Source organism: Sorex araneus, chromosome 3, assembly GCF_027595985.1.
Source record: "Sorex araneus isolate mSorAra2 chromosome 3, mSorAra2.pri, whole genome shotgun sequence".
In the NCBI taxonomy this organism is placed as follows: domain Eukaryota; kingdom Metazoa; phylum Chordata; class Mammalia; order Eulipotyphla; family Soricidae; genus Sorex; species Sorex araneus.
In genome coordinates, this window is record NC_073304.1 from 29193446 (window position 1) to 29216266 (window position 22821).

Here is a 22821-nt window from a genome sequence, read left to right on the forward strand (position 1 = left end):
GAGGAAAGAGACATTAAAGAGTGAGTGAAAAACAGTTCTTCAAGAGACAGGAAGAGATAGCACCAGGAACTTGCCAACTTATGCTGATCAAGAGAAGTACAAGACAACTGCATATGGATCATGCACACAATTAAAAACTTTCTACTAGTCACAGTACACGTAAGTCACAGTACATACGTGAACCAGCTGAGTTAATACAATATTCAATCCAATATGTCCAAAATGGAACCACGTGGATTAATCAACAAAGTAATACCAAACAAATATTGATAAATAATTTACACTCTTTGGGGGGGTGGGTGGGGGAGGTATACTGTGGTTCTTGGTGGTGGAATATGTGCACTGATGAAGGTATGGGTGTTTGAGCATTGGATAACTAAGACTTAAGTCTGAAAGCTTTGTAACTTTCCACATGGTGATTCAATTAAAAAAAAAAAGAAAATTTACACTCTTCTAAATGTGTGCTTTATGCTGACAGCAGACTTTACACGGGGATTAGTCACATGACTTAGGCTGTGCAGCTGCTATGCTCCTGGCTCCTGTATCAGACAGGGCAGGTCCAAAGAGCACCCTGCTGGGGCCAGAGCAATAGTACATCAGGTAGGGTGCTTGCCTTGCTCACAGTCAACCTCGGTTCAGTCCTCAGCACCCCATATGGTCTCCCAAGCCTGCCAGCAGTAATACTTGAGCACTTACTGGGGGAATTGTCTTATACTAGTGAATACTCATGATGGATCTGCCACTCTTTCATGCCCTTGTCTGTGTGTCTACAGTACAACTTTTGGTTCTGCACTCAGGAATCACTCCTGGAGGGTTCAGGGACCACATTAGATGCTTGAGGTAGAACTTGCGTTGGCTGGTCCTTTTATTCTGATACTTTTGATGAAAATATGCCATTGCAACACTTTTTTTTTCTTTTTGGTTCACACCCAGTGTTGCACAGGGGTTACTCCTGGCTCATGCACTCAGGAATTACTCCTGAAGGTGCTTGGGGGACCATATGGAATGCTGGAAATCGAATCCGGGTCAGCCTCATACAAGGCAAATGCCCTACCCCCTGTGCTATCGCTCCAGCTCCCATTGCAACACCTTTTAAAAACTCTATTAGTAGAGGTATTGCTAGTATAAAGCTTTTCATGTCAGAAAATATGGCATGTGCTACTATATTAGTGCTCAGGTTCTTTAACTATAACATAAGACTATTATATCTTGCCAATGGAATACTAATAAAAATAATATCCATGGAAAAAATTTATGTCAAAATCAGTACTAGCTCTGTTGCTTCTTAGCAATAATCGCTTTTAACTGGAAAATTCAGCAGATTATAATTAAGTTCGTTTTGTGCTAGGAAGAACACATAAAGAACTGTGAAGCACACATACATTGCCATAATCAACTTTGGACACTAACTTCCAAAAATTTCCCTCCAAACCATGCTTTTCTTTCACGTTTTCCTTTGCCAACAAAATTAAACACAGTTTTAATTTTGTGATATTCTACATGTACTTTTATAGGCTGCTTCAACTCGATATTGAATAGAAAGAACAAGGATAAAGTAAATACTAATAATGTAGCAATAGAAAGATAGGCTGTTTTTCGGCCTCACATGCTGGGGGAAAAGGCAGCTCAGATAGAAAAGGGACCACCAAGGAAAGGGTGCTAGGAGGACGCACTCGGGATGGGACATGTGGGCTGAAAGTAGACGATAGGCCAGACATGATGGCCACTTAATACCTCTATTGCAAACCACAACACCCAAAAAGAGAGAGAGCGCAAAAGGGAATGCCCTGCCACAGAAACGGGGTGGGGTGGAGAGGATGGGATGGGGGTGGTGGGAGGGATACTGGGACCATTGGTGGTGGAGAATGGACACTGGTGGAGGGATGGGTACTCGATCATTGTATGACTGAACACAAGCACAAAAGTTTGTAAGCCTGTAACTGTACCTCACGGTGATTCACTAATAAAAAAAAAAAGAAAGGAAAAAGAAAGAAAGATAGGCTGTTTTTGTCATTTTTAAAAAAATACTGGCTTGGAATTGATAATGGTTACTGTTCTCAAGAAGCGATTCGGTGGCGTAACATTTGATACTAAAGACTCTAAAGACTAGTAAAAAGGCTCAACTGGCCTCAAATTTTGTCTTCTCTAAAGTCTGTAATTCATTTTCATCACTTTGAATTTATTTAACCAAGAGCCCTTTGCATATTAACAGATGGTCATCTGATAAAGCCTAAGCAGGGAGAGAGGGTTCATTCATTAAGTATGAAAAAGGGGACCAGAGAGAGAGAGAGAGCTCAAAGGGTTAGAGTACATACCCTGCATGTGTGAGGCCCCAAGTTTGATCCCTGGCATAGCAGGACACCTCTGCCCCTGACCTCAGCACTACAGCCTTAAGGGGCATCATAGGCCTCAGCAGGGAACCCTTTGACCCAGTGGGCTGAGTATCTTCAGGAAGTGGGCCTGCTCCTGGGTCTTCTACACATTGTTTGTAAGGCCCAGAAAGAATGCAAAACAAAGGTGCCACTGAGCAAAATCTCAGCCATCCTACTGTTTCTGATGGCCTCACCTGGCCACAGGAACCATCCTCTAGCTTCCACAGGCTGTTTAAAGGGAACTGAGGCTCGGTGAAAGATGAGAGCTGTAGGAGGAGTCTGGAAGTGGGCAGTACACAGAAGGACAGTGGTACGAGTTGGCCTTTGGCAGGGCATGCTAAAATGTGCATAAAAGAATGACAATTTCTTTCACTGTTATCTTGGTAAATTAGGTTAGGTCCTGAACAACCCTAACTCTTAACATTCCAGCGCGCAAGGGGTCAGGCACCAATCTAGCTGCACCGTGTGCCAAAGTAGATTTACAGTCAGCCTCAGTTGACAGATCACGGAGGTTGACCTGTCTGAGGTGACAGAGCCAGGAAGTGAAGAGCCAGGTGTGACCCCGCAGAATGCCACTAAGGTCGGTCTTCTGTCATAGACAAAAAACAGTGCCAAGTCCCTTGTGGTCTTCCCTTGGGAGTGGCTGTGGCAGCGCCTGCGGAGGGGGGGGCAGCCTGGGGGAGGCGTGTTGAAACCTAAGTTAACTGAAATCCATTCCATGTCCTTGTTTTCTTTTTCAGTTGTTTTCCTCCCACCTAAATTCCTTCCTAAATTCTTACTACCCATCACATTTTTTTTTTTTGGTGGGGAGAGGCTTGGGCCACACTCATTGTTGCTCAGTGCTTACTCCTGGTTGACTGTCTTGGTGGTATCTGGAGAAACATACTTGGTATCAGGAATTCCAACCAGGGTTGGCTGCCTAGAAGGCAACGTCTAAACCCTGTACTAGCTCTCTAGTCCCCTATTACCTTTTCTGTTTCTCTTAAGAGTCAGGGCTCAGACAGGTCCAAAAGGTGACAAAGTGACATCTGTTTGACTACTATGTATTAAAGTTATGTGACAAGCAGTGACTACAGGAAGGATGCTCCGATACTATGGGTCTCCCAAGATGAAGTGAGGGACTTAGATACTCTGGGGGCAGGTGTGGAGCTGGAACACTGAATGCCTGAAACTAGATTATTTCAGCGATAGCACAGTGGGTAGAGTGTTTGCCTTGCACGTGGCCGACCCAGGTTCGATTCCTCCACCCCTCTCAGAGAGCCCTGTAAACTACAGAGAGTATTCCGCCTTCACGGCAGAGCCTGGCAAGCTCTCCCTGACATATTCCATATTCCATAAGTCTCAAAATGGAGGTGTTACTGGTGTCCCCTCGAGCAAATTGATGAACAATGGAAGGACAGTGCTACAGTGCTACTGTAAATCAGAGAGCGTTAAAAAAAATTCCTCAAAAATAAATTAATCTCTGAGATGATCGAATGCAATGCAGGGAATCCAGTGGGCACCAGGAACAGAGTTTTCCTTATCAGAAAACCTAGGTCTGATTTTCTGGAACAAATCCTACCTCTCTCTCTCTCTCTCTCTCTTGCTAATTATTAAAGAAGGATAAAGTTTTCCTTTTCACCAACACTAAGAAATACAGATAGAAAAACAGATGAACAGCATACTGAACAGAACATCACAAGGCTGGATCTTTCATAAGGCAAATCATATATTAGAGGAGAGCTTGGTTACTCAAAAACTATTATGACTCTGACTTGGAAAAAACAATTTGCTTCTTGGGATCAGTAAAACTAACCTGGAAAACAAAAAGGAAGGCTTGAACCAGATGGTCTTAAAAGTTCTTCTAGGGCAAAAAAGCTGCTTCTGCTCATTTTATTTATTTATTTATTTATTTATTTCTGGTGGGGGAGGGGTGGGCTGGAGGGCCATACCTCACAGTGCTTAGGGCTTACCCCAGGCTCTCTGCTCAGGGAACACTCCTTGAGCTGCTGGGATTTAGCCAATGCAGGCCATATGCAAGGCCAGGAATTTACTTAATTCCAACTCTCTTTCCACTCTGCTTTTGCTCATTAAAATATTTTTAAACATAAAGAAATAACTTTGTAACTCATTCATATTTAAAAGCAAGTTGAAGGGCCAAAGAGGAAGCAGAATAGGCAGAGGTCTTGCCATGCACCCTCCTCCTGGATTCACTCTTTGGCAACCCAGGGTAGTCTCCCAAGCACTACCCGGACTCACCCCCGAGCAGAGCAGAGACAGGAAGAATCCCTAAGCACAAACTGGTGTCAAAAGCCAAAGCAATTAAATGAATAAGGGAAATTTGATCCTTTAATAAAACTTGTTTGCTTTTAGCTCTTCCTCTTGAATTACTCTTATAAAAAAAGGTAGGTTAGAGGTCCCCAGTAGAATAATGAACCACCAGTCCCAGGCAACAACAATTTAATCTGTGGATATTTTTCATCTAACAAAGACAATGTTGACTGAAGATTCTGGTGTCTAGCAGGAGCCTGTGGGAGGGAGATGGTGGGGGGCATGGCCAGGGTGGAGGAGGGACCCCCCCCCTCTGTGAGACCTTTCGCTTCTGAGAACCTTCAGAGAGAGGAGGAAGTCTCAAACCTGCTGCCCTCCCCGGTCCTTCTGGCTGATGAAGCATCAAGGGGAAGTCTCTCTCCAAGCTCATTCCTCAAGGGAACTGAAGCTGTCAGGAGGATGAAAAAACCAAAGAACCCAGAGGCTCAGAAGTGTTGCTTTCCTTTCCTTGTCCTTCTCTTTCAAAGCTTGAGTTTGACTCAATTAAAAATAAAAATTAAAAAAAAAATCTAACAAACATGGTAACCTCTCAGTACCTGTACTGCAATCCATAATGTCCCAAAGGGGTAGGGGAGATCGAGCGTGAGTGAGAGAGAGAGAGAGAGGGGGGGGGGGAGGGAGAGAGAGAGGGAGGGAGAGAGAGAGAAATAGGGAGGGTGGCGGGAAGAAACTGGGAAATGTACACTGGTAGTGGGATGGGTGTTGGACCACTAGGACTGAAACCCAACTATGATCAGGTCTATAACTGTACCTCATGGTGATTCTGTAAAAAAATAAAAAATAACTAATAGTTTGAGTTTGAAAGCAATTTATAGCGGGCTCTGCTTACTTCCCATGTATATGGGCAAAACCCAAATTTACCAAAGCGTTAGTTTGTTGTGAAGCTTTTATTTTGTTCCCCATGGAAAAAGAAATTAAAACCCAAACTCTGCCTTTTCAAAATTGCCACATGCACATAAAATTCCAGGCACTTGTAATTCTGCAGATCACTACTGGGTGCCTGTGAGCCCTGGGGGGGACCCTGGAAACCCTGCCTGAGCAGTGGGCATCTGGGGGGCAGCAGACAGAGGCCTGACCCGCCCTCCTGCAGGAGCAGCAATAGGGCAGACAAAGAGGAGACTGACTAGTCAAAGAACAGAGTAATTAGTTGCTAGGAAAACAGCAGTGGGAGTGTGAAGTGCGGAGGAGAAGAAAGAAATGACAGATGAGCATTATCTTATTTTGTTGAGAACTGCAGCAAGGTGTTAATGCTTCAACTGCTTATTTGCAGCCCTTTCTCAAAGCAGTCTTGGTTCTGGCAGTGTGGGGCTGGAGGGTGTGATAGCCCTTTGTCCCATACCCTGGTTCACAATCCGGTCCATGCAGGGCAGGGGATGGTGGCAGTGAGAATCTCAGAAACAGTGGTGGAAAATGAAGACAAGCACTTTTTAAAGGTCACGAAACAACTGTACGAACTGCTTTCATCTTCTCGGTCACATGGGAGAACAAGGGCAGAGGGAGGAAACAGGACAAAGAATAATGCCGTGGCTGTAGAATGCCTATGAGTTTGTTGCCAAAGCTTAAAAAGAAACTCTAAATAATGGGTTCAGAGAAAATTAACAGGTTAAAAAATACTAGTCAAAATAATACATGCATGCCCAAAGAAATAGTTGATTAAACTGGTTCTATCGCAAAATCTCCCTAGAGACAGAGAAATTAAATTTTCAACAGCACTGCTGGCTTGGCAGGGGCTGGGACGCGTGGGGTGCCTGAGCTTGCCTCTGGGAAAAGGCTGGGCAACGAAGTATCAAAGCATGACAAGCAGGACCAGTTCTCAGAAGCCAGTTCCTCGTAGGCAGCTGGGAGAGAGTCTGGGGAGTCGCCGGGCAGCCTTCCAGACTGAGATAGCGGCGGTTGAGTGAGCAAAGGGCACAAACGGGGGAGTCAGAAGAACAAGTGTCATGGGACAGGAACAGAAAAGAAAGAAGTCTGACACTTTGTAGTGCGGAGGATCTTTTAATAAGTGTTCAGTGTTTCTCAACCGCCATGCAAGATGTTTAAGATGGGGATAACCGGACTTCTATATTTACAATGACAACTTTGTAAATCCAGAGATGTAAATCCTGGACATGGCTCCTATTCGTCATTTTTTCCAGCTGCTGTGGCCACATGCTAAAAGGCAGTTGGGTCCCGAGTCAGATTTTCCATGGAAGGAACTTTGGGCATTGCATGTAATCCAGCACACACCACGCCCCTCCTGTGCCCTCCCCACTCCTGCAGGAGACGGGTTACGTGATTTGCAAGCCTGGCACAGTCTCCACTGAGACCTACCTCCGTGGGGTGCAGTCATCATGAGGGGGGATGATGACGACCTTGACTGTGACAGATGTTCGCAGGAGGTCAATCATCTGCTCGTGACTCAGGGTAGCCACTGCCACCTTGCAGATCTCCACCAGTCGGCTGCCTTGTCTCAGCCCTGCTTGCCATGCATAGCCGTAGGGTTCCACATCTGCCACGATGCCCTCGTAGTTGACATGGAAGCCGAGCTGTCCTAGCCCATTCCTCAGTAGAGTCATCTCCACAGACTCACAACCCTTTGATACGAACTAGACCAGGAAACAAGAGACCAGGTTTTAATGCATTAGGCATTAAGTGGTGGACGTGAAACGGGAAAAACACTGTAAGCAGGGTAATTTCTTTACTAAAAAAAAAAAAAAAGTTTAAGTGTTTTTAAAATTTGGGGGCCACCCCCAGGGGTGCTCAGGGCTTACTCCTGGTTCTCTGCTCAGGGATCACTCCTGATACACAGGGTTTATTTCTAAATGCCCCATAGCCAGTTGAAAAGCAGCCGGGTCATTTCCTCTTCACTAATCTCTATTCATAGACTAAAAAAAGAACACACTTACATCCAAAGAACTCAGTGGCTTCCCTGACATTACAAGGAAACCTCAAATAGATCTACAGGGAGCTGGCCATTGAAAGAAACTATTCTGTTACTCATTTTGCCCTTAAGAAAAAAAATCAATGCAGCAGCTACTCATTCAAACAATTCTTTTCAGTGGTTAGACTGGATGGGCTACATCCTCAGTCACCAAGGCAGTGGGAGTAGGTCATGGGCAAATGGGTTTCCGACAGAAACACAACTTGGCTCTATTGGGCTGAAAGCTTTGTGAAAGGGACATTGTCTGTGGGTAAGGGGGAATAAGAGACTCACCTGCAGCCTTTTGACAATCTCCTTGATATCCTCACTGCTAATGAAACTTTCCACTGAAACACATTCTCCTCGTTCGTAGAAGATTTTGACACTGGTGTCGGTTGAAGTCCATCCAATCACATCTCTGCAGGAGCAGTTGAAAACCACACTCTTTGTCTCCTGTTCGATGAGGACTATGAACTCATTGGAGATCCCCAAAAGACAGTCTATTTCCATAGCCTTGTTGTAGTCTTTGGCCCGAACCGTCCACACAATGGCCCCCATGCTACTGAGCTCAGCTCCTGGATATGGCTTCGACTTTTCCTTCTTCTTGGAGGCTAGAGAGATGAATGGGAACTTTCCCGACGGGTCAATAGGGGTGTTGGTGACATTCTTTTCTGCCAGATCTTTCAGATATTCTTGGCGGGTCCGAGTTGCCATGGCCCGGAACTTTTCTGATTTATGAGCAGCATTTTCTGCATTAATGACTTTGGCCAGAAGGAAGTCCCTGAACACGTTTGACTTGGGGAAAGTGACTCCTTTGGGAATGGGAGGTCCAAAGGAAGGCACATCTCTGGACCTCGTGACAGCCACACTAAGTAGAAACAAAGTAGAGATCAGAAAGAGGAGTGTCAATACTGCTCAGCTGTACAGCAGGAGAATAAAATGAAAACACTACAGAAAAGAACGACTAGAGCTCATTTTCCCATAAGAAACAATATTCTTCCAATCAACCCATGCACACATTTTCATTCAACCACATTTTAGGCTTTATACAGTATCAATTTTTTTCTAGGTCCTAAATGCTTCAAAGCTAAAATTTTGTCACTGATGGTGAATATAATATATATATATACTACACTATAATATATATAATGAATATAACATAATATATAATGAATATAATAAACCGTAATTCTATGAAAAATTTACTAAAGTGTTATGAAAAACAGACACATTATTTTTATGTTTTCTTGAGTATTTTGTTGGCTGTTGTGGTGCTGGTAATAAAACTCAGGGTCTCACATGGTAAGGGATAAGCTGTCACTGACCACATAGATCCACAGCCCAAAAGAGACATTTTAAAGAACCTACTGATTATTTTAGTAGGTGGGCTACTATGATCACATAACTTTCAGAACAAGCACAGATTTGATAGCCTCCATTTTAGATGTGATGTCCACATGCAGCCATCTAAAATGAAAATGATGCAAGGCATAAGAAAAATAAGTTTATTTGGGGATCTCCAATGAGTTCACAGTCAATATCACTGAACAGGAAACAGTATGATTTTCAAAGATGCATGGAGTAAGAGAAATAAACTAAGTTAAAAAATGCAAAAAATTAATTTGTTGGCTTATGTGTCAGGCATTATTCTACCAGACAGGAGCACAACTTTAAATTAAAATGAGAATCTGAATAAGTAATAAAATGACTGCTTTAAAGTCACATATAAGTATACACATAGGGGGGCCGGAGCGATAGCACAGCGGGTAGGGCGTTTGCCTTGCACGCGGCCGACCCGGGTTCGATCCCCGGCATCCCATATGGTCCCCCAAGCACCGCCAGGAGTAATTCCTGAGTGCAAAAGCCAGGAGTAACCCCTGAGCATCGCTGGGGTGTGACCCAAAAAGAAAAAAAAAAAAAAATAAGTATACACATAGGCTGTGTAATAGTACAGCAGGGATGGCATTTGCTGTGCACATGACTAACCCAGATTTGATTCCCTGCACTACATGTTTCCCTAAAACATCAATGAAATTTAATGGAAATGAAGAGGGTCTGTGTTTTATATCATATGCCAAGATCACATAGCAGAACTTGAGGGCTGGGAAATAATCATTTTAACAGGTCAAGCATAACTCTTTTCAAATTATCTAATTATTTATCAGTGAGTCAGTTATGCAATTATATTGTGTATTAGGGAAATAATGTGAATTATTTTCTTCTTGTCAACTCCCAGAATCAGAAAGTCCTAATCAGAATGTGCCTCTTTCACATGAAACTCAAGAGACATGTTAGATTATATCTTAAGAAGGGTTTCCTTGACATTGAAGCTAAAAGCATCTTTAAGGACGAAACAGCACTGACCATGCAAGTGGAAGCAAATATAAACAAATGGGACTACATCAAACTAAGAAGCTCTGCACTTCAAAAGAAACAGTGACCAAAATACAGAAAGAGCCCACAGAATGGGAAAGAATATTTACCCAATACACATCTGATAAGGGATTAAGATCCAGGATATACAAGATACTTGTAAAACTGTGTAAGAAAAAAACCTCCAACCCCAATAAAAAATGGGGAGAAGAAATGAACAGAAGTTTCCTCAAAAAAGAAATACAAATGGCCAAAAGGCACATGAAAAAATACTCCACATCACTAGTCATCAGGGAGATGCAAATCAAAACAACAATGAGATATCATCTCATAACACAAAGAATGGCACATATTCAAAAGAACAAAAGCAACCAATGCTGGTGTGGATGTGGGGAAAAAAGGGACGCTCCTTCACTGTTGGTGGGAATGCTGACTGGTCCAGCCTTTCTGGAAAACAATATGGACAGTCCTTCAAAAACTAGAAATTGAGCTTCCATATGACCCCGCAATACCACTTCTGGGAATATATCCCGAGGATGCAAAACAGCACAGTAGAAATGACATCTGTACCTATATGTTCATTGCAGCACTGTTCACAATAGCCAAAATCTGGAAATAACCCGAGTGCCCTAAAACAGATGACTGGTTAAAGAAACTGGTACATCTACACAATGGAATACTATGCAGCTGTTAGGAGAGATGAAGTCATAAAATTTGCTTATAAATGGATAAACATGGAGAGTATCATGATAAGTGAAATGAGTCAGAAAGAGAAGGACAGACATAGAGGGACTGCACTCATTTGTGGAGTGTGGGGTAGCATCACATGAGGCTGACACCCAAGGACGGTAGATACAATGGCCAGGGGGATTGCCCCATAGCTGGAAGACTGCTTCATGAGCAGAGGGGAGAAGGCAGATGGAATAGAGAAGGGATCACTAAGAAAATGATGGCTGGAGGAACCAGTTGGGATGGGAGATGCATGCCGAAAGTAGATAATGGACCAAACATGATGACTTCTTGGTGTCTGTGTTGCAAGCTATGATGCCCCAAAGTAGAGAGAGAGTATGGGGAATGTTGTCTGCCTTAGAGGCAGGGGGAGGGTGGGAAAGGGGGGGGGTAAACCCAGGATATCAGTGGTGGGGAATGTGCTCTGTGGAGGGATGGGTGTTTGATCATTGTGAGATTGTAACCCAAACATGAAAGCTTGTAACTATCTCATGGTGATTCAATAAAATTAAAAAAAAAAAAATTTAAAAAAATTTAAAAAAGAAGGGCTTCCTTTAAGATTCTTGGCTTTGTTTCTCAAAAACTGGTTATTTATTGTGAAAATAGGATAAATAAGCAAAAACTAGGAATCTCAGGAGACATATTTTATTTTTGTTGGAAGATGCCATATAATGGTCTAAAAACTAGTATTACAAACTCTTTTAAAGGGGAAATAAGACTACCTAAATCTTTCCTTGACAAAAAAGGTGGCAAGCAACATTCCACTTTCTTTGAGAATTCAGATACCACCATGTAGATTATGTCAATGTTCGACAGTTTTTCTTGTCTATTGTGAACTGTCTGGCTTGAATGCTGACAACTGTAACATTTTGATTGTGTCATTATTTTTATGTCAAATGAAAGAAGTTTAAATCCAGATTTTTTTTTCTTTTTGGGTCACACCCGGTGATGCTCAGGGGTTTACTCCTGGCTCTGTACTCAGAAATTACTCCTGACAGTGCTTGGGGGAAAATGATCCAGAAATATACAGTACCTTATATATTTAAATTGGCAATTGCTTCTCTTGTTAATTTGACTTCGAATCATTATGCTTTCTCAAGAAAACTGTGATTTTTATTTAAATAAGGAGATGTGAGCAAATGCATAGCAGGAGGTGTCAAAATGTGCACCAGCGCTCTCCTTGCCACTTACACTCGCTGGCTTTCTACAGATCTATTTATTAGCTGATAGAACTTTAGACAAACATGTACTGGAAGCCCACCAATAATTAGAAACCCTGAGAATGAACTATGAGGTAAAGAACTGAGTCCTTACCATATAATTATCAATGATTCATCATGGTAGGGAGGCAAATGATACAGCTTTGCATCATTAGAAATAGAACCCTTCTAGAAGATGAGGAAGATGATACCCTAGAATGCTCTTTTCAAGTAAAAGGGTTTGTTATGGATAAATCTAACTTCCAAGGTTTTCTACAAGGTTAAAACCTCATTAATTTAGATCCCACAATTCTGAACTTTTGGTAGTAAGGTCTGATTTAATAAGCAAAGTAGAATGAATGTTTTCATTTAGAATTTCCTCCCATAAAAAAATCTTTCAGAATTTTGAGACAAACATGTTTAATATGTATTAACTATAGATAGTTCTTGCTATTTTAAAAGGAAAATTTTAAAAGGCAGATTTGCAGCCCATATGATATCACCTTAAAATAATGCATTCTTTGGGGCCGGAGTGATAGCACAGCGGGTAGGGCGTTTGCCTTGCACACGGCCGACCCGGGTTCGATCCCCGGCATCCCATATGGTCCCCTGAGCACCGCCAGGAGTAATTCCTGAGTGCAAAGCCAGGAGTAACCCCTGAGCATTGCTGGGTTTGACCCAAAAAGAAAAAAAAATAATGCATTCTTTAAAGTTATAGCCATGTCTTATTTACAGCACAGTCAAGGATTAGGAAGTTTCATTAAGGGGGTTGTAGACAAAAGTCAGAGAGAAGCTTAAAGTTTGAAACATTTAGTAAAGTTAGCAGCTGAAGGGGATTTGGACAATTCAATATTCCTTAACCACCCAGCCCCCCAAATAAAATCTTCAGTTTCATTTTAAAAGCCACTAGTTTGCATTCTACTGAAGAATGTCCTCATTTCAAACGGAAACAAAATATATTCTCTTTCCAGAATCTTTGAAACCTAGCAGAGGGTGAGGAATCCTGTGTTTTAATGTCTTTCGACATATCCTTGAACCTCTATTTGAACAGCTGGTACAAATTTGTCACTTCTTCAGGAAGCAGACTTTGAGAAGTACAATGCACGTAGCTTGTCAGAAAGAGCCAGTATGGAAACTTGAGCTTCTGTCCAAGCAACACAGTGAGTAAGTGAGTACACTATGACCAGATCACACTGCTTCTAAGCAGGAATATTTTAAAACTTTCCTCCTTTATGATGCTTACAAAGAGACCATCCACAAGGATCACATGGCCAAAGAGATTAACAAGCTGTTCCTGTTCCTAATAGATATGGGCTTTGTAGCGTCTATTTCCATAAAAGAAATCAGATGAAGCAGCAAATCTTGGTACTCAAAGACAATTTCAAAGAGATACATGAAAATATTCTAGAGACATCTGAACAGAAGTCTGGGGAAAAGGGAGAATGGGATACTTGAGCTTCTGAGACACTGTGGAAATAGCAATAAGCAATAATCTCAATCCAAAATATTAAAAGGAAGGGAACTTAGAAAGTATCAAAACAGTAGGGGTTGGGCGGGACGGAAACTCCCTCTCTAGGAATCTGGATCAGATCATCTATCTACTTAGGAAGCTTTCCAAAAAGGATATTGGGCAAAAAACCAGGTAAGATAAGGTGAGTGCGCAGAATAAACATGCATTCATTACTGCTTCCCTGGGCAGTTTTTCCTTCACACAATACTCATTCGTTCACATTCATCGAGCTACTCTGTGGTAGTCACTGTGCTACTGCTGAGGGTCCTATGGCAATGTCATAGGCTCTGCCCTCCAGAAGCTCAAAATCCAGTTGGGGGGATATTCAGTCACTTGAATGCAAAAGGAAACACCAGAGGAAAAGTGGAACACATCAGATGAAGAAGGGGTATGTGAGAAGAACCCTTCCTGCTTGCAGAGCTGCTTGTTCAAAGAGGAAGGGCAGAGCATGGAATGTTCTGGGAGTTGCAAGTAGCTCCTCATGGTTTAAGTGAGGGGGCTAGGGGAACACTGGCAGAAGTTCTGGTGGAGGCTGAGAGACAGGAGCATCAGGCATCAAGTATACCCTGCAACAAACTATGCTAAGGAAGCCTGAACTTTTCTCTAAATATTTTTAAGAACAAAGATACTTGGATTTTGATCTTAGAAAGGTTAGCTACACTGGACAATAGGCTCTGCACTCAGGATCACTCCTAGTGGGGCTTGGGGGCCCATATGAAATGCCAGGGGTCACACTCTACCCATTGTCCTCTCTCTCCGGCTCCTTGATGTGATTTTCTTTCTAGTTATAGTTTGCCTATTGATTTACTGCTACTCTACCAACAGAAAGTCAGAGACATTTTATGTATGCACACCATACTCTCTCTGTTAGCTACTTATGGGATTTTAAGTAGATTTTAAGTAGATGTCAAGCAAACTTGCACTGTACAGAAAGGGAAATTTAAGATCTGAGAGGTTTAATAATCTGGTTTGATTCCAAGTGCTTTCTGTACTATATCAAACTAACTCCTTTCAACATTTATTGTATGTTAAATGCTAAATATAGATATTTCTGAAAGAAATAACATATTTCTAACATCCTTACTATAATTTATCATTTTTTAAGATACAGTGATTGTCATAATTACTTACCATACAAATTTCAACATTAAAAGAGATTTAATTTCATCAAATAGTCAATGTTTTATTTTCAACTAAAATAGTTATGGTCTTTCAGTCTTTTTATATGAACTCAAATGATCTCAAATAAAGTCTATATATTACAATAAATTTCATCTTAAAATATAATTTTTAATTCCCCTCGACTATTCTAACACTTTTTCCTATGTTTCATGATTATTTGTTGAAGAAATTGGGTTGTACTACATGGAGTTGGCCAGAATTGGAATTTTGTTGAATACAAATATGCAATTCTGTCTTCTGTGTATGTCTTATAAAGTGGGTTGCCCAAAGGTTTGGTTAGATTTCATAAGCGAGGCTGTGTTCTACCATGAGGCACGCATTTAGGTCTTTTAGCGATAAATGAAGCCCTTGATGATTACTGCCTAGACTCAATGATTTATTAGTTGTTTAAAAGTGGTGAAGGGGTCCTACATGGTAGTATAGTGGGTTGGGTATCTTTCTCCCTTGTTTCCAGCTGACCCACGTTCAATCCCTGTTATCCCATATGGTCCTTTGAGCACTGCCAGGAATGATCCAGAACACAGAGCCAGGAGTTACCCCTGAGCATTGACGGTTGTGCACCCTCTCCCCCCCAAAAAAGGTAGTGAACACAATTTATGCATATATATGTACATATATATACATACATATATATATTTTTTACTAAACTGAGGCTCAAAGGAATAACTATATTTATTTGCTTTCAAACCAAACTACCTACGAGGAGTGCTATGTTCCTGAAATAACTGTGTGGGGGTGGGGGACTGGGCCACACTGGATATAGTTTATGACTTAGACCTGGCTGTGACCAGGGGTCATTCATGGCATTCTTGAGGAACCAAATGAAGTGCCCAGTATTAAATCTTTATTAACTGCAAGGTAGGAACCTCACTCCTCTACTATCTCTCCAGCCTCACATGTTCACTGAAACTGAATCTTTTCATTTTTGGTTTTTCTGCCACACCTCGTGGTACTCATGGTTTACTCTTGGTTTTTGGCTGAGAGAATCACTCATGATGAACTTGGGGGATTGTATGTCATGTTGGGGATGGAAGCTGGGAGAGCCACATGGAAGGCAAGTGTCCTACCCACTGTACTATTCTCCAGCCCCCTGAATTTATATCTTTGACATGGACAGTTTTCAGTGTTTTCTTAGTAATTCTTACTCATGTCTTTAGCCATCATTCCTACTAAACAGTTTCTTCCTCTTTCTGTTTTGTGACTTCTAATTTGCTCTTTTATTTGAGGCCAGCTAATTAAGCTCATTGTATGGACACAAATAGAATATCAGAGATTGAATGGTTCTCTTATCAGTAAATAAGGTCTGTGCTATGTCTTTAATTCAAGAGTAACTGAATTTTGAAATTAGATTAAATTGATCAGTTATTCTTATGTCAACTTCTAGTCTCCAGAGATGCATAACATAAGTCAAAATTTCAAGGACTCATCTTTGCAACACAGGGATTTTTTTCTCCCATCATGTCCCTCTTTTCTCAGACAGAGCTCTTATATAATAATGACTAGGAGTATTCCCTGAGCAGTGCTGGTGTGGCCCAACAACCAAAACCAAGACAAACAAATGGAACCCAGTATGTACACCTTATAGATTAAAAAAATAAATAAATTAAAGATACAGCTCCAAGGGCTGGGGTACATGGCTCGCGTGTCCAAATGCCCTGTGATTAAACCACTTCAGCACCACTGGGTGTAGTCCTCGAAGCCCTGGTGGTCTCCATCACCACTGCTCCCGAGAGATACTGCACTGCCAGAAACCAATACTGAACTATCTTGTCCAGTTGTCTGCTTATCACTGGGAATGGCTCCAGGACCCCTAAGGATTTCTTGGCAGTCTTTCCCCCAAATTAGATCTAAGGTACTTAGAACATCACAGAACCTGTAAATGTCGTTATTATGGAAAATGCAAGAAATACAGTGGCAGCCAACAGCAGTCCAAAGAAATCTTCAATTGCTTCCTCCACTCCTATAAACAACCCTGTATTTGACCCTATAGTTGAGGGTATCACAACAAACTAATCAGCAGTTTGTGTTGACCACCTGCTGTATAGAGAGCTATTTGAATTAAAAAAAAAATTAACAAAATTAGCAAAGTATAATCTTCATATTTTAGGGATAAAGGTGAAGCCATGTTCTGCAAGGATAAGAGTCATATATAAGGACATACTTAGGTACATTTTACTTGGTAGAATATCCTTATATATCTTCTTGGCACTATGCCCATATCAGACACCATCACAGAATCTTTCCTCTTCAATACCCAACCTCTTCAATATTATCAGAAAGGTCTTTGTGGATAGATGCTTGAATTCAGATACTCATGAGATTAGGTCAACAAGTGATACTAAAACAACTCTGTCAAATGCCTAATAAAGCACAGAACTACCTTGAAGATTATAGTCAGAAACGTTAAGAGTATATCAAGTAAATCCAAAGGGATTAGACTTTTTAAATAAAAATTATTAACAAATACTCTTCTATCCCTATGCATTGTGACTGTTCTGAAGCAAAATATAATTAGTATTATGAGTAATTAGCTAGCTGGTGACCAGATGGTATGAATGAAGGCCACCACCTAAGGAGGAGGTGCAAATGGAAATGGCAGGTGTCTAACCAACATGTCTGGGGAATGTCGGTGCCATAAAGTGACGTCATTGCATGAACCTGGCCATCCACAGGCACATTAGAAGACAAACTTAATAGCAGATTTCTCACTACCAATTCAAAATGCAGAGCTGGAGGGGGTCCCTCTGGGTCACCCCCAGTCAACACTTTCTAGTCAATGCTGCAAACCAATACCTGTAACAGACGCTGTCCGTGCAGGGGTTGTGAACCCTGACAATGACGAAAACGTGCTGGAAGTGGGATCTGATGTTTTTTGGGCTGAATGGCTGTGCTCCTGGCTCTTGGAAAACGATGGTTACAATATCATTGCCAATGTGCCTCTTCCGTAGGAGCTATAAGAAAACATAAGCAAATAACATAAAGGGAAATGTTCTGCTTTATCCATCCCAATTCCTGTATTTAAATGAACTTAAAATATTCGTTAATCAGTACATATTAGGTGGGTGATCTGCACAGTGATCCTCAGTATTTTAGCCTTATATTTAGCCTGTCTTATCATTCCCCCTAATGAAGAACATGGAAATAAATATTCTAAAATTTGCATAAAATATATAATCCATTCAAATAGATCTAGCCAATATTTGGTATATTATGCCAAGTCTCAGCATCTCCAATCCTTAGTTTCCATAACAACAGCTTCATTCCATTTTCATATGAGAAAGGAACTTGCCATGGGGAAGATTTTTAGAGATGAGAATGGCTAAAGTAATTATAATGCAATTTATGTACTGGCTTAATTAGCTTCATTTGAAGAAAAGTGGCTGAGGTGTTTTCAGATATACTTTCTGTGTCACAAAAGCTGGAAATGCAATAATGTTCCATTATGTTACACTGGAAATTAATAATATTCCAGAATGTTGTAACAATTAAAAAGCAGGTTAAATTTCAAGTCTAAATAACTTCTTTAATTATAGTGAAAGCTGAAGACCACCTCTGCTTCACACTAACTTGTGTCCTCAGAAGAGCATTTCCAAATTCAGGCAGCCTAAATCATCCTAAGCTAGGCCCTTTTCAGGAGGGGTTTATAAACAGTAAATTCAACAGTGTGAAGAAACACTGAGTAAGAGGGTATTTCTTATGTGGGTTATGAGTAGACTATTAAGAAAAAACAGAAACCAGAGATATAGTACAGGGGTTAAGATTTTCTTTTTTTTTTTTTTTGCTTTTTGGGTCACAGCTGGCAATGCACAGGGGTTACTCCTGGCTCTGCATTCAGATTCAGGAATCACTCCTGACAGTGCTGGGGGGACCATAGGGATGCTGGGGATTGAACACAAGTCGACCACGTGCAAGGCAAACGCCCTACCCACTATGCTATCGCTCTAGCCCCAAGATGTTTGTTTTGAATGTGGATAACCCTGGTTTAATTCCCAGCACCAAATATGGTCCCCTGAGCACTGCCAGGAGCAAGCCTGAGTACCCACCCCAACCCAATCACCAAAAAGTAAAAATAAGATTAAAGAAAAAAACCAATTAAACATGCCATGTATATAAATTACTCATTGGGTATACTTGCGCTTATGAATTTGCTGTTATAAAACTCTAGAAAATCTCCAGTGACATTAATGCATGCAAATTATATATAGCAAGATCAATGATCTAGTATTGGCTGCCAGAAGGGAAGGACAACAGCCGTGTAGAATAGGGCTGAGAATTGGGAGTTAGAATGTTCAGGAAATGTACTTTTAACCTTAGGAATTTTAAAGCAGCCCAAACTAGCCTTTAATTAGACCATTTATTTCAATTCTAAGCATGATAATTTATGGATATAAAGGCTAGTCTGTATTGGTTTCTATACACAATATAGTCATTATGAAGGATTAACCTATTTGGAGTCTTGGGCATACCAAAACCAAACACAGTGTCTGTGTGTTATATATCATTCCAGCACAGATGATGTCATTGCCTTTTTAATGCATTTCTTTCTTCAAAATATAGCATAACATATAGGAGTGAGGACACAACAGAAATTAATTCATCTATCCACTCTCATGATGTAATAAGTTCTTTAAAGAATGAAATTTTCTTAAAATGTAGCAGTGCCAATAGTTCCATGGCGATAATTTAGATGGTAACATTTATTCCTTTATTAGCCCTTAAAATTATTTTGGAGGATTGTCTGTTTAAATGCCAACTCACTATGCTCAGCATTAAAACTCACTCAATTAGAAATAATTAACTGAATAACACCATCCCCCATCATATTTTTTCCCTCTGAGTCATAAGGTAGAATAAGCCTTTATCTTCTTCTTAAAGATCATTTGATAATTTAACTTTTTTTGTTTACTGACTGCTCAAAATAAAAACAACCTAGCATACTTCTTACCTAAAAAAAGAAAAGAAAAATAAAATCTAGTAGTGTTTTCTTAGCATGCTTTCCTTTCACAGAAATCTAGAACTTGGGGTTTGCCTAAAACAAACTATCAACAAACTCCACATAAGAGAATTTATTAAAACAAGCTTATTTCACATTTATAGATGATTCACTGTTGTGCTTCCTACCTTTGATTAGAGTGGTAATTATAAAAGCCAAAATGTTGTTACCTAGATTTGTGATTTAATCAACCTAAAACGATGAAGTGTTTGATTAGATCTGCGTTTGGCTAAATTCTGTGAAACAGGATGTGATTCATTCTGCAGCTGGTCTCTGTTCTGTTAGTATAACAATTGACAATAACAAAATCTCTATCCATTTTAAGGTCAGAAGTAAAACTGGATTTTTTGTGTTTATAACTATTAAAAAGAGAGTTGCTTAACTACCTGCTTCATTTTCATTTCAGTTGGGTACTGTTTATTTTCAAATATTTCAAAAAACAACAACTACCATGTACTCTCTAAAACAATACTTCCATTTTTCATTATGCAATTTGTCACTACTTGTCTGTCATATTTTATCATCCTTGGCTACATTTTTGAAGCGTTATTAGGTTTTTAGATCTCTTCAAGTGAAAACTGTATGATATATACAACTAAATTACATTTATATTCCTTGCTATATTTTGATGAACATGTTAAGGAAAATAACGATTTTTTACTTTGAAATCCAATTGACAAATATTTTGCCTTTTCTTCAAATCAACACACCCGACCTCCTTAGAAATTTGAAATGAACTATCAATACTTTCCTACTTTCTCCATTGGCCTCTTGAGATGAAACTTCACGCACTCATGTGTTCTTAGCAACCCTGCAGAGTCATCTAATCACCATGATTTCAACTTGTTCTCTTCAGATTTCATGAAAACCTCAGTCCCCGTGGGTGAAAAGCAAATGATTAATTCACAAAGCCATCCAGCTGGCAGTTAACCTAGAATTTGTGTCTCTTCATTTGTTTTCAGCTCATTTGCTATTCCTTACTTCCACAAAGTACAAAGCTTCCTGCTGCTGTGACAGGTGCAACATTAAATTCTGGTTTAAAATTTTACAAACTTGCCACTTAAGACTACTGGGGAAAAATGAAGCAAGGGCAAAAAAGAGAGAGGTGATGGCATTTTTAAAAAACACAGAATGTCTTACCTGTTGCTTGTTGTTAGGTGTGTATGGCAGCATGGTAGAAACATGGAACATAATTTCATAGTCCTTGTATGTTGTGTACAGAGAGTGAGTTCCAGTGGAGTCAGCTATCATAAAAAAATCTGAGTAAGAATATGTATATACCAACTTTTTGTAACAAAATACAGTGACAATATTAATTAGACTCACTGAATGTTAACTAGACTTACAGTAATGATCATAATCAACAGAAATATGGAATCATGATGATGTATACCCAAAACTCATATAATACGTCAATATCTCAATAATGGGGAGGGGTGTTATGGAGCTGGGGATCAAACCCAAGTCCTCATATATGTGAAGCATGTGTTCTATGAGTGAGCCATATACCCCATCCCGAGAACAATTTTTTAAAGTCATTTAGGAGAACTTTCTCAATTTTTTTTGGGAAGTAAAACAGATTTTATTTGGAGGGTTTTTGAAGGTGTGGAGAGGGAAAAAGTGAGGGGGGGGAGAGAGAGAGAGAGAGAGAGGGGTGCATTCAAGAGATAACACAGGCTTCTCCAAGGGTGGAGAGAGCCCCTACACACATCCCAGCATCAGACAGGAAAGCATAAAAGTCCACATCTCAGGAGGGGAGATGTGGGTGACACATGTGCTCAGGCACTGTGTGTACTCGGCCACACAGGCACAAGCAGCACACGGGCTTGGGCAGCATATACACTTCAAAATTTTTTTAAAAAGGAAATAGTTTTGGAGAAAAGATCTTAGTGTCTAAGGTTAGCTAGGTTGGCAGAGTGCCTGCCAGGGATGTGTGAAGCTGCGAGTTCAACTGCTTGCACCAACTGCCATCACAGAGGGCCACTACTAAGACGGGTTTGAACTCTGGTGCACTGCACTCAGGAGTGTGTGAGCACCACAACTGAAAAGTGGATGATTCCTGGATTCCTGGTGAGCAATGACACAAAAGCATGCAAGTACTGTAAACAGGTGTGTGTGTGTGTGTGTGTGTGTGTGTGTGTGTGTGAACCCTGGTCATGGAAACAACAGCAATAAGAGGGGCCGAGAAGAGCTAGTATAGATGCTTGTTTTGTGGAATTACATTGTTAATGACCCTGACTGTGAGGTGAGGAGCACAGGTGAGAAAGTAAACCATCAATGGAAGCAGCAACCACCTGTTTAGAAAAGCAGGGACAGGCCAGGACAGACACAAACCTGGCTGAGCAGGGAAGCCCTGGTTCAATGACACTGAATAGGTAGTCCTGATAATTTACCTCCATAATCAAATGGGCTGCACGCACCAAGACTTATACCAATGTGAGATGCTACTGAACTCCAAGCCTCTTTACGCATGTCTTTACATTTTGGCAACAAAGCCACTGGGGACCTTTGGCTCAGGTAAATGACCTGATCTTCCCCCCAAAGGGACACTACCCAAACATTCTAAGATCTTGGTGATGTCTGCCCATGCCAGCTTACTCTGCCTCTCCACATGGTGGACCTGTATCTCCCCAGTACTTTCACACCAACTGAGTTATTTGTATATATGTGGTATCTCTTCAGTAAACTGATATTGATTATGTTTAAGAAACAGGCTAAGACTGGTTGACTTCTACAAGAAGAAAACATCCCACCCCATCAGAAAATGGGGCGAAGAAATGAACAGAAACTTTCCCAAGGAAGAGATACGAATGGCCAAAAGGCACATGAAAAAGTGCTCTACATCACTAATCATCAGGGAGATGCAGATCAAAACAACTATGAGACACCACCTCACACTACAGAGATTGGCACACATCCAAAAGAACAAAAGCAACCACTGTTGGAGAGGATGTGGGGAGAAAGGGACCCTTCTACACTGCTGGTGGGAATGCCAACTGGTTCAGCCCTTCTGGAAAACAATATGGACACTTCTCAAAAAATTAGAAATTGAGCTCCCATTTGACCCAGAATACCACTACTGGGAATATACCCCGAAGAAGCAAAAAAATATAGTCGAAATGACATCTGCATTTATATGTTCATCGCAGCACTGTTTACAATAGCCAGAATCTGGAAAAAACCCGAGTGCCCAAGAACAGATGACTGGTTAAAGAAACGCTGGTACATCTATACAATGGAATACTATGCAGCTG

The 22821-nt window shown here is 40.8% G+C and overlaps 1 protein-coding gene across 7 annotated transcripts in view; it reads right to left on the bottom strand.

The window, feature by feature from the left end:
• The window catches only part of SIPA1L1 (signal induced proliferation associated 1 like 1), a 356124-nt gene that overhangs the window by 62999 nt on the left and 270304 nt on the right, over positions 1–22821 (bottom strand). For all 7 annotated transcript variants that reach the window (XM_055133895.1, XM_055133897.1, XM_055133896.1 and 4 more), the window contains 4 exons: positions 20708–20811; positions 17368–17525; positions 7876–8449; positions 6993–7267 (listed from right to left, as the gene is read on the bottom strand). In XM_055133895.1, coding sequence (XP_054989870.1) covers positions 6993–7267; positions 7876–8449; positions 17368–17525; positions 20708–20811 — 1111 coding nt within the window. The remainder of the gene's footprint in view (positions 1–6992; positions 7268–7875; positions 8450–17367; positions 17526–20707; positions 20812–22821) is intronic.